Source organism: Pteropus alecto, unplaced genomic scaffold (genome assembly GCF_000325575.1).
Source record: "Pteropus alecto unplaced genomic scaffold, ASM32557v1 scaffold28, whole genome shotgun sequence".
NCBI lineage: Eukaryota > Metazoa > Chordata > Mammalia > Chiroptera > Pteropodidae > Pteropus > Pteropus alecto.
In genome coordinates this window covers 1,152,274-1,169,579 of record NW_006441063.1, presented here as the reverse complement: position 1 = coordinate 1,169,579, position 17,306 = coordinate 1,152,274, and the positions used below count along the sequence as shown (strand labels likewise).

The following is a 17,306-nucleotide window of genomic DNA, read 5'->3' as shown; positions in this document are numbered from 1 at the left end:
CCCCCAAAGGTTGAGTCGCCTATGACGTATTCCAGGAAATGTGACTCATAACTCTTGCAGTTTGAATTTATATTGTTCATGTCTCTTTATTTTGAAATTAAAAATTTTAAATAAAAAATTTCAAAATACACAAATGTATGTTTGTTGTAAAAATTTCATGTGCAGTATACAAAACAAAAAAGCCAAATTTCTTCTAACCATTCCCCCTCAACTCCAATTTCTTTCACAGAGGTTAACAGCAAAAAGAGCTCGGGAAAAACAGACAACTTTTCCAGATCTATTACGTGAAAATACAAATAGTTTTACAGCATGCTATGTATTGTTAAACATCCTGCTTGTCTTTTTAATATATCTTAGAGATTATTCCATATTGCTACATTACAGCATTTCCTTATTCTTTTTACAAATTGTATAATACTCTGTAGCATGGCTGTGCTGATTTATTTAACCAGTCCTCTCTTGATGGCTGGCTGCCAATGCTTGTCAATACTCTTTTGTGCACAACTTGTGCCCACATGCACAGATCTGTAGAAGAGAGGCCCACAGGTTGATGTCCCTGTACATGCCACATTTGCTTTTAAGCCCTCTCTGGGAATGTCTGCCTTTGTTTCAACTTCAATGTAATTAAATGCTGCCAGTATAATGTTTTTATAAACAATATATTTATCAGAACAGACATTAAAGCCAGTAAGATGAAAAACCTCACAGAGCTATACCTCTATACCTTAGAAGTCTTCACATTTGCATCTATGTCAGTGCCTGGCACATGGTTGACACTTGATAAATGTTTGTTGGATAAAGAAAAGTTAACTAGATATAAGAGATATGAAATGAAAGTGTTCATAACTTCAAGTGCCTAAAGTTGGAAATCAGGTGTTAAATTGGTTAGTGAATCCATATTTAATTTGATGGCAAGTTTTGTACCTTATATCTAGAAGCTAGGAAATATTTCATTAAGTTTCTTAGTTTGGGGGGAGTTGCAAGGTGCATGAAAATTCTTCTTATTACTGAAGTTGTCTCAAGGAACTCCATGAAATGAAGGGAGAAAGAAAATGTAAGAGTAAAGACCAAACGGTAATGGGAAAGATTAAAGCAGGAAGTTACAGGCACATCTGCATTCATCCAAGTTTTAAAAAATTACATTAAATGCCTTTTAATGTAAAATTATACCAAACACACCCCCACCCTTGGCCCATTCTCTGCAGATCACATCCTTGATGAGCAGCTGAGGAAGCAAAAGACCTTGGCTTCACTTGGGTGATTCCTCCAATTCCTCCAGGTAGCAGGGATTTGGCGATTCTGTTCCTGAAGGTCCAGAGGCAACACGGCCCAGTTAAGTACCACTGCATACAATGCAACAGTGGTTTCACAGTTCAGGAAACAAACAGGACAAAGTGGATGACTTTTTGGGTAAAAGGAATTCAGGAAGTATGAATGAATTTGTGAATCTGTTGAAAGAAAATGATGTCTTTGAATTTCCATAAGAATGTTGAAATTTCATTCTTAAATCTCCTAAGGAAGGACCAGGCTTAGTTAACAGTATAACTAACATTTATAATTATATATGAACACTCCTAAACTATCAGTGGACCTTTCAGTCAACAAATATTCATTGAGCACAGGAGAACCAGGCTCTGGGCTTGGCACTTGGGATCTAACTGAAGAGAAAAAGCTGTGACTGCCACGGAAGCTTACTTTTCCTAAGTGCCATGAACAAGCCACCAACTGTGGAGCTTCCCTCAGCACCCCTGTTTGTGATGCTGGCCTGGGCCCTCCTCCCTCTTTGGTCGATCAGTCCCCACTGATCAGTCTGGACCCAATTCCTTGTCCTACTTACTGCTTCGGGCTACCAAAAATGGTAGTAACAGTTCTGTACTAATTGGAAATGGCTAGAAATTGGTCTTTCAGACATTTTTTTTTTCTTGCCTTCTTCCAAAAAGGAAAGATTTATTATATTTCAACTTTTACATCACAGCTAGCCCCATGGGCATCCTCATGAATGAGACTTTCAGGAAGTGGGTGGGCAGAGAACTCTAAAGGACCCTTCACAGAGGCTTGGCCAAACACAGCCTTTACTGTGTTAAGCAGCTGGAGTTTAGGACCAGGAAAGAATCTCACCTTTTAATTAGCATCAAAACAAAACAAATAAAACAAAATAACAAACAGCAAAACAAAACAAAACAAAAACTCTGGGTGATAGCAAGTTTTGGCACAAGAGTATCCAATACATTTTTGGTCAGTATAGATCACACAATATCAAGCTCATGAATTTAAAAAAAAAAAAAAAAACCTCCCAAAGAGTCAAAGGAAAGTCCAGGAAAAGACAACAAAGATTCCTTTTTGGTTGGGTAGAGTATGCTAGTAAGTTTTTCCTTCTGCACAGAAAAGGATGGGTGAGATGGAAGCCATGCTAACCTTTCATAGAACATGCCTGATTTTTGTCAAAGGGCAACCTAAAACAGAATATTTAATTTTTTTTGAGGGAAGAAAAGTAAAATACTGAAAACATTTATTTTAACAAGTTTTTCTTATGGAAATTAACAAGTTGCTATTAATGTCACAGCTAAGAGCTAGGCATCATTGGCATCACTTTTGAGCTGATGTGCTTTTTAATTATGTTATAAAGTTGATCCACTTAAGACCAATGACTTCAGATATATCTGCCTAAACAAAGCTGACAAGGGGGTTATGTTGAATTACTTCACAGATATGAGAACCATCAGTTAGAAAGAGCACAGAGCCCAGTGTCTTTTCTCTCAAATAATAAGGACACAGGGAAACTTCAGATGATACTAAGTTGTGTGTTCATTATGACTTTACATAAGAGAACAGACATCAAAGAGATGAGGTTATTCTGTCCTTATTTAACATCAAATGCCTAAACTTACCTCAGGCCTTCCCTTGAAGTGTCTGTGCCCTAGGTTCCTTTGAATCCCGTTTTTGATGTTGCAGATGGAGGCTGTCTAGCTTCTGCATATCTTCTGTAAGACCATTTCTAAGATCCTCGTTGTTTCTTAGAAATTCTTTTACCACTTCCAATCGATTTGCAATCTGGAAGAATAAACCATACAATGTACAGCTCAGATCATTTTATAGCAGACTTGTAATTCAGATGAAAAACTTACTAGCTCCAAGACTGGCTCCTGCTCATGTGTCCACCAAGAGACAGGAATCTTAGCTACAGGCACCTGCTCACAAACAGGTTAAGGTTTAAAAAACAAAACCAAACAAACCCTTTAAAACAAAGCAGAGGGCAAGGGGAGGGAGGGAGCAATTGGGGGGATCGTTTTATGAACATTATAGATGTCTAACCAATGTACTGTACACTTGAAACTAATCTAAATAAATAAGTTTATTTAAAAAAAAAAGCATCCTCTACTCAAACAAAACAAGACTCAGGATAGGTGGTTCTGGGCCACACAAGAGGGTGCTTGCTTGCCTCCTCAAATTTTTTTGCTTTAAAGCCTCCTGCATTATTATGAAAGGGACACACACACACACACACGATCCTTGACTTTCAATGGGGTTACATCCCAATAAGCCCATCTTAAGCTGAAAATATCATAAGACAAAAATGTATTTAATACACCTAACCTACCAAACATCATAGCTTAGCCTAGCCTACCTCAAACACACTCAGAACACCTATATTAGCCTACAGTAAGGCAAAATCATCTCACTGTTGATGCCCAACATCACAAGAGAGAGTATGGTACTGCATATTGCTAGCTAGGGAAAAGATCAAAATTCAAAGTATGGTATTTACTGAATGTGTTATCTGTTTTGCGCCATCACAAAGTCGAAAAATCATAAGTAAAACCATCATAAGTCAGGGACCATGTGTATATGCATACACACATATACATATACACACACATAAATATATGTATATATAAAAGTAAAATGAAGCCCTTTCATTTTGAATTTTGCACCCATACATGTATTAACTATATACACATACATTTACATTCACATGGATATGGATACGTATATATGTGTATGGTTAGCCACATGGATGTATATGTATGTATCTGTGCATATATATTTAATAGTAAAACATGCACAGGTAAAAACTTCAAAATGAGCACAAGGATACAAGGTAAAATGTCAGTCTTCTTCCAAACCCTGTCCTCAGTCACCTAGCTCCTCCCCACAGAGATGACCACAATGAAATTTCTTGTGTTTCTTCCAGAGATATTCTACATATTTCCACATGAGCATGTGTATACACTGAATACACATTTTAAAAAACACAAATGGTAGCATACTAGACACTGTTCTTCAACTGATCTTTTTTACATCAGATTTTAAAGAGTGGCATCATAGTTTTTAATGGCTGAATAATATTTCAGTTATAGATGTTTCACATTTTAACATATTTCAAACCTTCTGTTAAGATCAATTATGCTACAGTAACTAACCTGGTACATGTGTCATTTTGTATAAGTGACAAGTCTATTTGTAGAATCTGTTTCTAGAAGGGAAATGCAGTTTTAATTCTGATAGAATTTTGTTTTAATTTATTAATAGAGTTTGCCAAAACTGCCAGCTATAGAGGCTGTACCAATTTAAACTCCCACCAGTAATGGAGTTCTTGACATTTAAACTAATAAAAGTACTCTCAGTACCATGGAAGTGTTTTCACTGGGCTTAACCCAGGATACTGTCACTGGTCACTGTGCTTATTAAAAAGATGAGAGTTACTCATATTTTTGGGTGTGGTGATTTTTCTTTTAATGTGGGACCCTCAACTCCAAGCTAAGTCAAGATGATCTGAATCTAATGAAGAAAAGTTATGGAGTACCCAACCCCTAACAGAGAGGAGGTTCTTAAACTTTAGAGAGTGTGTATGATTGATTCTGATGCAGTAGGTCTAGGGTGGAAACAGGCACTCAGGTGATTGTGATGTCAGCAAATGAAAAAGCCAGATGCTGGATGATGGCTGCCAAGGACGGAAGGGAGGGGGAAGACTAGCTGCGGCTTATGGCCACAATGAATAGGGAGCAGGGAGGGCCAGGGAGTATGTGTTCAGATAGGTTAGTAAGTAGATGGGGATGTGCCCTTCAGCTAGAGCTGTTTATTACACGGCTGGAAACAAGCCTACAGCTCCTGAAAGACACCTGAGCTTTAAATAATAAATAGGGAAACCATTACATGTGAAATGAAGATTATACTAATGACATTATTCACAGCATACATTAGTAACTGTGAGTACTGTACTATTAGAGCTTATTGCCTGTGCCTGGTGCTCTAGATGCACCCCAGGGTCCTTCCCGCAATTCCACCAGATGCCCATGACCGTACTGGCTGGGTCTTTGCACCACACACAAGATCCAGGATAGAGTGCAGTTCTCCCTCTCCTGTTTGGAGGCCTTCTCATTTGATGACTTGGGAGCTGTGTGTGATCCTTTGTGCTGTTACTTCCTGACCCTTTCTGCCCTTGAAATATGCTTAAGAGAGACAATTATTTTAGCTTGGTTGTGGGGTGGGAGAGAGGGGAGAAAAAGTCAAAAGCAGGGTTTTGTTTTGTTTTTTTAATAAGAATGGGGAAGGCTTATGCACGTTTATATGTAAAGAGGGAAGAGAAAGTAGAGATGGAAAAACAGAAAGTACTAGAAAAATTGAAGCCCTGCTTTGTCAATTAACTAGCTGTGTGACTTTGGCAAGACGCTTGACCTCTCAGAGCTTACTTCCATGTATGCAAAATAAAGGATGATGATACCAACCCCACCTAGGATTCTTGTGAGGATTAGAAAGAACCTAATAAAAACACATAGCATTGTGTCTGGTGCATTCCTTTCTTCCTACATATACTTAACAAATGTTTAGTGAGAGGCATCTACCATGTGCCAGGCACTTTATAGGTAAAATATACTTAGCACTTCATTCTTCTAGTCACTTAAGTCAAAACTCTTAGACTTAACCTTGATGCCTCTTCCTTTCACATGCCACATCTGCCCACTTTCTTACCACCTCTACACTTCCACCCTGGTCCAGATCACCATCTTCCTTACCTGGTAACTGCAGCACCCTCCTAACTGGTCTTCCTGCTTTTATCTTTAACTGCCCCTCCCCCCACCACCAGCATCCTCGCATAGCAGCCAGTGTGCTCCTTTTGTCATTCTGCTGCTGAGAACTCTGCCTCTGCTCCCATCTCAGGAGCAATAGCCTAGGTCCTTCCAATGGCTCACAAGGCCCAATAATAACCTGCCTTCTTTACCTTCACTCTCTCACCATCTCACCCACTATTCTTTCCCTCACTCCGCTCCAGTCACCCTAGCTCTACTTTTTGCTATTCTCTCTATCTGAATGCTCTTGCTTCAGATATACACATGGCTAATCCTTACCTCCTCCAAGGTGTTGCTAAGTCTCCCCTTTTCTATGAGGCCACCCTGACCACCCTATTGCAACCTGATACTTGTCACCACTCTGCCATTCCTGATCCTCCATACTCTGCTCTACACATCATTTACTTATTATGTTCACTGTTTACTGTCTGTCTTCCCCTACAGAGATCTTTGTTTCGTTCGCTGATGCACACCACGCTTCTAGAACTGTGCCTAGCACATCGTAGCCACTTGCTCAGTAAATATTTCTGCAATATAACAAAGTTTCATTTTGATCCTTTCCCTGACTTCCTCAAGTACATTCTGTCTCTGCCCCTTCTCTCCAAGCTTCCCCATGGATGTATATGAAGGTGTTTCCCTCACCAGGGTTTACAAAATCAGTAATGATTTTCAAGAATGTGAAATTTCTTTAGGAATTTTTTAGCCACTCACTGCAGTGAATGTTCTTTAGCTGAATTTTTAAACTCCCAGGTCCTAACACAGCATGGAGGGCCTACAGGAATATGTAAAGGGCTCTTGGGTGGCAGCTGAATTCTGCTGCAGCTGGACCCTTGGTGGATATACTCGACATGTGTCCTGAGGGGCCTGAGCAGCTGCTGCTCCCATGTGGCTCTCGAGCAGAACATACTTTACAATCACAGTTATACATGCATAGTATATTTTCATGGGAGCCCCTTTTTATAATGTTATATATTATAAGGCTTGTCAATCAAACAGAGAAGAATAAAGATGATGAGCTCTCTCTGCTATGCGCTCCTTGGTACTCCCACGCTCCGTGATGCATTTTCAGGAACCGTCACACTAAATTACCATTAAAATTAACCATTTTTTCCCTCAACTTGGCTTTCCAACCCTATCCCTACTATTTTAATGAACACCAGAAACAGCTCTTGTTAAACATTCACCAAGCAAGTCCTGTGGTTATAATCACTGTATTTCTTAATTCCAAAATGTACTTTTTTTCATATTTCAGTATCTCAAATGAGAATGCATCTTACCATTGATAGTATCTTACAATAAACTGGCAGCATTTTTTCTTCTTAGAAGTAATTGAATTAATGGCATCTTACAATTGATGGCATTTTAGAGTCACTGAAATTTTGTTTACTGAATCCTCTGACTTTCGAGACTAACCCTATAGAACACAGATAACCACATCTAGTACTGAACTTTCAAACATGCCAATCAATCCGAACTTACGTTTTGATCAACTGAAATATCAAGAGAAATGCCACAGTCTACTGAACAGAAAGCATGCAAAATGAGAACAACTCTATCTAGAGACTTGGGGACCCATAGGACAAGCCAATTAACCCCAATTTCCTATCTGTAAAACAGAGATAATGAGGGTTTGAAATTTACAGTTGCTAGCTCCTTGGTGATACAAGATGCAGCATGGCATGTGGAAAGGCACAGGGCAAGAGTGGGGACACCCCTAGGCAGCCCTCACACCCCAGATTTGTAGCCCTGCATCTGACAATGCCTGCTCCTTGGGGTCACTGCCTCAAGCAGGGGATATGATAAGATGATTACCAGGTTTCCTTGTAGCTCACAACGCACATAGATTCCTGGCTTGAGTGTGTTGCTGCTGATGCATTTTGCTTACACAAACAGGAAAGAACTGCAGGAAAGAACTGCAGTTCTCTTGAGAGAAGGGGAAACTACTGACAACTAGGGGCCGTGAGCCTGATCTCCTGGTTATCTTCTCTTGTTCGACTCTGCTTCTAAAAGCAGTAGCAAAAAGAGAACTGGGGCTGGCTCTAATGGCATTTTAAAACAAAGCAAGACGAAACACATGGATTTAGAAAACAGAAGATTTAACAGTCTTATTCATCATTTTAAACACCTATGGTGTGCCGGGGCAGGCGCATCCAAAAACTGGCAGTACCCAGTCCCTGCACTAAAGGAGCTCACTAAGCTGAATGAAGCATCTGTGTCGAGGTCAGAACAGCTAACATAGGCATATGGACCAGTAAGGAGCATGGCTTACTGAATGAAATACACACTTGTATTACATAAACACCCTCTCTGTGTTTAATGAGGTAACCAGCAAAACTACTTTCCTCGGACCAGGTGGAATAGAGAGGTAAAATGATTTGGCTAAGATCTCCTGGGGATCGAGAATTCTAATCCAGCAAGTGATGGAATATTTCGGAACCTTACTAGACTACAATTTTACTGTTTGTCATTATTTTTTTAAAATACCTTGCATATAACAAAGCGGATTCATATCTCCGGCACTCCTTATCAGGGCTTAAAACCATTAGCTTGCAGTGTCCCAATCTAGACACCTTGCTGATCCTTTACCCACCTCCTTCTCTACCTCCTTCCAATCCCATGCCATGCTCCAAGTAATCTAATCAGTTATTAAGAGCCATCAGCTCTGCCCAAACAGTGTCTCCAGAATCCGGCTCCTCCTCCACACTCTAGTTTCTGTCCTCTTTCTCTCACTCTCACACGACTGCAAGAGCCTCCTGGCTAGTCTCCAACCTCCAATTGTCATAAGATTTAACTTTCTAAAAGCCATATCTGCTCTATTTCATTTACTCTTTCTTACTTAAAAACATCTGTTGGCTCCCTACTGCTTTCTGGGAATAAGGTCCAAATCCCTTGGTACAGCACAGAAAACCGTTCAAAATATGGCTTCAATTTACCTGACCACCTCACATCTGACCATGCCTCTTATGCTCGCCTTGACAGTGCCCAGGTCTAAGCTATTTTTTCATGCCTTGGCAGGTGCTGCTCCTTCTGCCAAGAACACTCTTCTTCTCTTGCCAATTTGCCAAACTCAGATTTGATTCTGTTAGTCCCAGCTCAACAGCACTTTCCCAGCAAAACTTTTTTTTTGCAATCCCCCTTGACCTGGAGAATCTCCAAAGCCTTTATTCAGAATTCTGTGGCACACATTAGTGAAAATATTTGTTTAAAGGCAATATTAATCTGTGCCAAAAGAATATTCATTTCTGGAAATTATTTGACTTGTAAATCAGAAACATAACTGGCAATATGTTAAAATGAGTTCTCTTCCTCCCTGGCGCCTTTGTTTTGTTTAGTCACATAGAGTACAAAATACTTTTTTTTTTTACCTCTTCAGGCAACACCTCTTGTTCTGTTGCTTGAAGATATATCTCTTGAAGTTTTTCCTTTAGTAATTCCATTTCTATTTCATTTACTTGGCTCTGACTCAGGTAAACGCCTGCTTCATATTCACACCCATCTCGCTGATCTTCCTCAGGGATGTGAACAGCCCAGTCAGATGTCAACAGCTGTTGGATTACCAAACAAATATGTGAACCGACTGAATGGAAAAGATATTCCACTGAATTACTCAATGAATTTATAATTAAACATCACTGACTGGATCCATTTTAACAACATTCTGTGACCACAGAAAAGCTTCTCAGCCCAGCATAATTCTAGATTTCATATTGACATGTTTTTCTCCATTTACATTCTAAAATTTCATTTAAACCTAATAAACTTCAAATTTTAAATGAGCGACTGTGATTGCTTTTTCTCTTAGTTCTTCATGCCAGAAGTGTTCAACTTAATTTTTACCTCTTCTACTCTGGAGTACACTGTCACAATCTCTGGGATATTCTTGAATTCATTCAGAAAATTTTGGATCTTCCTCTGGAAATCTCGAAGCCACATAGAAGATACCTTCATCTCTGAAGAGTGCATGATCTCATTACGGCACTTAATCAACTAAAGAAGGACCAAAAAAAAAAAAAAAAAGAAAAAAAGCTTCAAAGTCAAACGGGGATAAACTGAGATACAAACAAACCTAAACTACCCTTAGCTCTTGAAATCCTGTGACTGGTTGGATATCTCTTACAAGCTCTCAAATCCCTTAACTAAAAATAACCTGCCAGAGAGCAAGAGTATTGGCTACCAGCTCTGGGTACACCCAAAGTCTGAAGCAGACAATGCAAAAATCTTTTAAATATCATCTGAGCCCCAAGAAGCTGGGCCAAGGGAGTTTTTGATGTGGAAACCATGATAAAAAGAAAACCAACTTCTGCCTATATTTTAAGACAAATGGTACTATCTAATCATATATTAATTCAGGTAAAGTCTTCCACATTTTCGTTAAGAGATATCAAAGGGATCAACTTTGTACTGTGATAGTTTTTGTCTGCTGATGTCACAGAGGATTCTCAATCCCTTTAGCTGCTGGGATGCTAGTAAAATATACATGTATTTTCTCTGCATATTATAAATAATCCATTCGAATATACTCTTTTCAATGACCCTCAGAATAATAAATGTGCCAGAGCTGTTCTCTGGAGAAAGAGAGAAAGTCTAAATATCCCAGAGGAAATATGACAAGCATAGCAATCTATTATGACCTTGTTTATCCACTAGTGTTTATTTTCTTCAGTTCTATATAACTTGGTCTTGCAACTGTTTAGCCAATGAGATTCAGAAGAGCAGGACTCAAATGCTGGCATACAACAGACAGAATGATGCATCACTGTGTGTGTGTGTGTGTGTGTATTTTAATACAGAAAATTACTTTGCTTTTGTTTATGGCAGAACAGGGAAGAGAAATTTGAGGTCTACCTAGTTTAGTGGCGAATGATATAATAGCAAGCTGTTAGGAAGCATCAATTAGGGAGAACTAAAGGGTCAGTCTCCTGACTGCTCTCACATAGGAGTTCTTGGACATCACAGAAGGTGCATGGGATGTAGCCCCACTAGCCTGCTTGAGCGATGCCAACTTTGAAGCAAACTCTAATACTGTTTGCACACCACTGTTTTGGGGAGAGACCACATGCTACATCTAGATGCTGCTTTAGCATCACAGGGTGTGTTTCTTGGCTGGTCTTCACAGTACTGACATGACTGACTCCCATTGTACAGATTGAAATCTGACAGCTCTTACCTCTGTGACTTTCTTTCGATCAACCAAAAAGTGATCGCAAGAGTTGATAAGGCTTAAAAGAGCAACTGCATCACATTCCTCAGGTCCTGTTTTGTCTGCCAGTCCTCGGGGCATGAAGGCCTGAAGGAGGGGAGGCATAAAGGGCACCTGAGTCTCCTCCAACCCGAGGAGCTGCTGGGGCCAATGTTACTTGCCTGCTTCCCAAAGGATGACTGAAATTCTCTTACTGAGGTTTCAAGTTAGAGCCTCATGAGTCCAAAACACAAGTCAGGGAACAGTGTGACAGCTAAGCCTTGGCCAAGGGCAATAACTAAAATGTTGCTCTATCTGTCCCTCTGCTCTCAGAGATACTTAAACACTTGACATAACTGGTTTTCTATCCTTTCTTACTGGCATATAAGCAGAAAGCATGGGTAGAAAGCACCTTTTATCTTTTACTTACTGAAGTGTCGGTGGCTGAGTTATTAAAGATTTAAAATTTAAAAATAAGTTACTCCAACGTAGACACTAAAATGGCTTAAGAAAGCTGAGAAAGTTCAGTATGATAGTATAAAGTTAAGAACCTGGGCTTTGGAGTGTGACAGGGCTGGATTCAAATCCCAGCTCTGCCACCTGCCAACTGTGTGACCTTGGGCAAATTACTTATCCTTAGATCACCTCGTCAGTAAACAGGGGTAACTATCTTCATCTACCTCAAAGGATGGGCAAGAATTAAATAAGTTAATGCAAGGAAAGCACTTGCCAGGTGCCGGGCACATGCTAATAAACAGGCCACAAATGTTGGCAATTATCACATTAATGGTGCAAGGTGAACAGAACCTCTACAGGAATTAAAGATGGAATCTCAGGGTTTGAGGCACTAGATATACTAGAAGGGCCTCGTTCTAGCATGATCTTGCCTTTTGTAAGATTTTCTGGCACAGATGTCAAAAATGGTGTTATAGCAAGGCTTGGACATATTTTTCTCTTGAAATAGTTCCAAATTTACATCTGAAGACTACAACTTTACCAAGCTAAGCTCAAGAGTACATTCCTACCAAGGGACTAGAAAAAATAACATGAAAAATTACAAACACATTTCAGTAGGCAAGCAACCACGATGCCTCCTACAATGCTGCTCAGAATGGCGTTTCATAAAAGGCTCGTGGTAGGTGCCGACAGACCCCGTGTTCCTGATAGTGGTGGAATCCTACACCTGAGCCTCACATAATTAAGGAGAATTTGGTATACAATACACTGAATGGCCCCTATCAAAAGGTATGGAGGCCAGTACTATCAGTCTTTCTATGTCTTAACAGCCACTGATATGGCAGCCCTCTGAAAGAAGCCTATTATGGATGCTACAAAGAAGTTAACTGACGTATGATAGGCAGACTAATTCCATGAAAAGAGAAAAAGAAAAAACTGCTTACTCCAGCTGTTGCTGACAGGAAAATCCAAAGTTAGAAGGGCCTTTGCCGCCTCAAAACCAAGCAAGGTTTTTCTTTTCCATTACAATGCATGTCCTGTCTGGCATCTTCTCACCAATATATACTTGTCTCTTGTCATTAAAGTTTTATTCTAGTAATTATTCCTTTTCTTCAGAACTAGAAGCTGACAGGAAGGCTCTGCTGTCTCCCTGCCACTGAAAACTGTTTCTTAAAATTGTGTCGCACACCACGTTCCATGTGTTAAATGCACAGTGGTGGGAAACACACCTTATTTCCCCTCACTACCCTCTGCTGTCTCTGTATTTAGTAGTAGGAGGTGAAGTTGCAGAAATAAACAGGGGGCCAGATCATGCTAGGCCTTACTGGCTCTGGAAGAGAGTTTGGAGTTTATTCTCAGAACATCGAGAAGCCATCCAGGTGTTTTAGGCAAGGGAAGGATCTAATTCTCACTTGAAGACCGCACACGCTGCTGTCTGGAGAGCTGACCAGAGCAGCAGAGGCAGCCACATGGGAGGCTACAGCAAGAAACCAGGCAGGAAAGGGCAAGAGTTGTGACACAGAGATGGAAAGGAGGATTCCAGAGATATTCTGCAGGTATAAAGAGGGTAGTGAGAGTTCAGAAAGAGATAAAGCAAGAATGTCTGTTAGGTAGATGGTGGTGGGGCACAGGCATAGGTTTGCAGGGCAGATGAAGGATCCTGCATGAGAAGTCAATACAAAGTGCCCAGGAGGTAATGAAGTAGAAGGGTCAAGTAAGCAGTGAGAGATAGGCATCTGGAGCACAGAAAAGAGGGCAAGGCTAGGGGTACAAATTTGTGAGCCATCAGCATAAGGGTAGTATTTAATATTTAACTCCGTGGACCTGGGTAATATAACCAGAGGAGAAGAGGGGGACAGAAGAGACCTGGGAAAGGCCAACACTCAGAAAGAGGCTGGGGAGGAGAAGCCAGGAAAGTAAGAGGAAACTCAGAGAGAATGATATCACAAAGCCAGGAGTGTTTCAAGAAGAGTGGCCAGTAGTGCCAAATTGGTGAGAGGTAAGAAAGACAAGGCTGGACAGCTAAATGTCATATGTGTCCCCTGGCAAGGCAGCTGCAGTGGAATGGCGGAGGGAGGAAGCCAGGGGAAAGGGGTTGAGGACTCACCAGGAATTGTGGAAAAGAGAATAGGTATAAAACCCTCCTTTTGAGAAGTTCTACTGGGTATGCATATGGGAGGCAGACAGAGAAATTGGGAGATAGCTGGGGGAATGGATCAGGGAAGTTTTTCTTTTTAAATTTTATTTTCCAAGTATTCATTCAAGTGTTTTTTTTTTTAAACAGCTTTATTGAGATATAATTAACATACCACACAATTCACCCATTTAAAGTGTACAGTTCTTTGTGACAACATAGATGGAGCTTGAGGGCATTATACTAAGTGAAATAAGACAGAGAAAGACAAATACCTTATGATCTCACTTATATGTGGAATCTAAAAAACAAAACAAAACACGGAGCTCACAAATACAAAAAACAGAATGACGGCTGCCAGAGGCAGGGGTGGGAAAAATGGATGAAGGGGGTCAAAAAGTACAAATATTCACTTATAAAATAATTAAGTCATGGAAATGTAATGTACAGCATGGTGACTGTAGTTAGTAATACTGTATTGCATATTTGAAAGTTGCTAAGAGAATAAATCTTAAAAGTCCTTGTCATAAGAAAAAAAACTGTAACTGTGGTGATGGATGTTAGCTAGAATTATTGTGATCATTTTGCAATATATACATTGAATCATTATGTTGTACCCCTGAAACTGTTATATATCAATTATACTTCAGTAAAATGTTTTAAGTGTACAGTTCAGTGGTTTTTAGTATATTCACAGAGTTGTGCAACCATCACCACAGTCGATTTTAGAACATTTTCATCACCCCAAAAAGAAACCCTCTACCCGTCAGCTATTACCCCCGTCTCTGTCCCAGACCCTGGCAACCACTAATCTTTTTGTCTCTATAGATTTGCCTGTTCTGGACATTTCATATAAATGAAATCATACAACACTTGACTGGCTTCTTTCACTTAGCATGTTTTCAAGGTTCATCCGATGTTGCAGCATTTATCAGTATTTCATGCCTTTTTATAGCTAAATAATATTCCATAGTATGAATGTGCCACATTTTGCTTATCCATTCATTAATTGATGGACATTTGTGTTGATTCCACCTTTTGGCTATTGTGAATAGTGCTATGAACATTCAGGCACAGGTTTTTGTGTAGATATATGTTTTCATTTCATTGGGTATATACTTAGTAGTAGAATTGCTAAGTCATATAATAACTCTGTTTAATCTTATCTTTCCTTTTTTAAAAAGATTAAATAAACCAAAGCAATATTAAAGCTATTTTTTACAGTAATGGGAATAAGCCAGTGGGGGAAAAGTTCCAACATACAAGTAGAGGGGTAGGGCGATTAGAGGAAAGATGCCCCTCCTTTGTAGCAGAAGAAGATGGTGCACATGGAGATATGTTGGTGGGTCTAATAAAGATGAAATGTGTCTGTGAGCATTCATCAACTCCAGGAAGCATCAGCAAGGTTAGCAGCTGGGATTAAGGGTGGAGGAACATTAGTGGGAGCTTGGCGAGGGATAGGCAGCAACAGTCATCTCCAGGAACAGAAGCCTATAAAGAGACATGGCCAGACTGGGGCTCGTGATCTAGAACTGAAAGTGACAAGACTTTCATTCTTTTTTATTGCTGAGTATTATTTCATTGTATGTATATGTGTGTATGTGTCTGTGTGCATGTGTATCCCATATCTTCTTTATCCATTCATCTATTGATGGACACCTAGGTTGCTTCCATACCTTGGCTATTACTAGTAATGCTGCAATGAACATAGGGGTGCACATATCTTTTCAAATTAGTGCTTCTGTTTTCTTCTTGCCATCTGCGACAACATGGATGGACCTAGAGGGTATTATGCTAAGTGAAAGAAGTCAGAGAAAGACAAATACTGTATGATTTCACTTATATGTGGAATCTAGAAAAGCAAAACAAACGAATAAATAAACAAAATAGAAACCAACCCATAGATATAGAGAACAAGCTGATGGTTGCCAAAGGGGTAGGGGTGGAGAGATGGGAGAAATAAATATGTTACTCATTAAAGAAAAAAAAAAAAAAAAACCTGAAAGTGAAACCAGTCAGCTCCCTTGTACAATCTTCCCCTGAGAAGAAGCAGATGGTGTCATCAGGGCTGGAGTTGGGCCAGGCAAGTTCAGAGAAAGGAGAAAAAAGGAGGATGGGGTTGGAGAAAAACTAAGAACACAAGGTTGGATTAAGTCTGCAGGTGACAGCAACAAAAAGTGGCAAAAACAGGTGGCCTGAGCTTCAAGAGGATTCTGAGGGTATGAAAGCAACAACAGATACCAAAACAGGTGGAGGACAGTCACAGTAAAGAGGAGAGTTTTAAGTCTTTTTCTTTTCTAGGTAAAAGTAGAAGTTGGCAATTCTATGATGGCTTGGGAAAAAAACAAAACAAAACAGGGAAGAAGGTGCAGGTATGGTGGGTTTACTGGTCCATGATAGCCAAAAAACTCAGGGCCACTGATATAGGTTAGAGAACAGAGGCTGGCCCAATGTCACACCACAGTAGATGAGCTGGGACTCCGATTTCTGCTTCCCAGGCACCAAGCTTGTGCCTGCTGCTAACTGGGCATGAAGACTGACTCCAAAAGCTAATTTGTGTTAGGAGGCCATTTTGACTGACCCTCTCCATCCCCTACTAGGCTTTGGGCAAACATCAAAACGGCAAAAATATTCCCAATTGGCCCAGCTAGTAAGTCCTACATTGCCAAAATCTGAAAACAGACCTAACAGTACCCTCCCATCCTCAGCTCACCAAAGTTTTATGCCTTAGATGGGCACTTAAAGTCCTTTATATTTTAGTCATAACTTCCCTTAACTTACTTGGCAATCGTCATGGTACACTAGAGTCAAAATGAGCTACTCTCATTTTGAGGGCGTTTATCCTTAAAAACACCTTTCATGTTTTTCTCTCTGTGCCTGTGCTCGTGATGTTCGCTCTACACCTTGCCCCAGAATCTCTTTTTGAAATCTTTACTACAGCTTTGCAAGCAAGCGTAGCAAACTCAAATGCCTTTAGGAAGCAGACAGGTAGAAGCAAGCTTCTACTTCACTAAATTGGGTTGGGTCCAACAGAACAGCCCTGAACCGCCTAGACACTAGACCCTAGATCAAATACCCAATCTCTCTCGATCTATTTACGAGGCCCTGGGCTCCAGGTGACTCCTACCTGGTGGGTGACGTCCTTCAACCCTACCAACCGCAGGTGCTTACCTTGGCCACCTCCCAAGCGTCCACCGGCCAGAGGCCGGGCCGGCAGTTTCCCCAGTAGACGTCTCCATTTCTGTTGGTGTGATGTTTCAAAATCTCCCGTTTCCATTCCGCGCACACCTGACACTGAGGCTGAAACTACACGGGGCGGCGGTGAGGAGGGTCCGAAAGGGAGGGGAGGGGTCTGGGCATCTGAGCCCCAGGCATTGCGGTCGGCCCCGCACCAGGGGGAGGGTATGGGACACTACCCTCGGGACGGGGACGCGGATGGGGTTGGGAGGCTGTGGTCAAGGCCCCGGGC

General features: G+C 40.6%; 1 protein-coding gene across 1 annotated transcript; it reads right to left on the bottom strand.

Annotated features, from left to right (window-relative positions):
- Window positions 1–136: 136 nt before the first annotated feature.
- Window positions 137–17,254, bottom strand: CUNHXorf38 (chromosome unknown CXorf38 homolog). Its single transcript, XM_025051315.1, is given in 6 exon segments — window positions 137–1,448; window positions 2,889–3,051; window positions 9,434–9,613; window positions 9,906–10,055; window positions 11,236–11,355; window positions 17,009–17,254. Coding segments are annotated over 5 exon segments (816 nt in total). The 5' UTR covers window positions 17,213–17,254; the 3' UTR covers window positions 137–1,448; window position 2,889.
- Window positions 17,255–17,306: the final 52 nt, after the last annotated feature.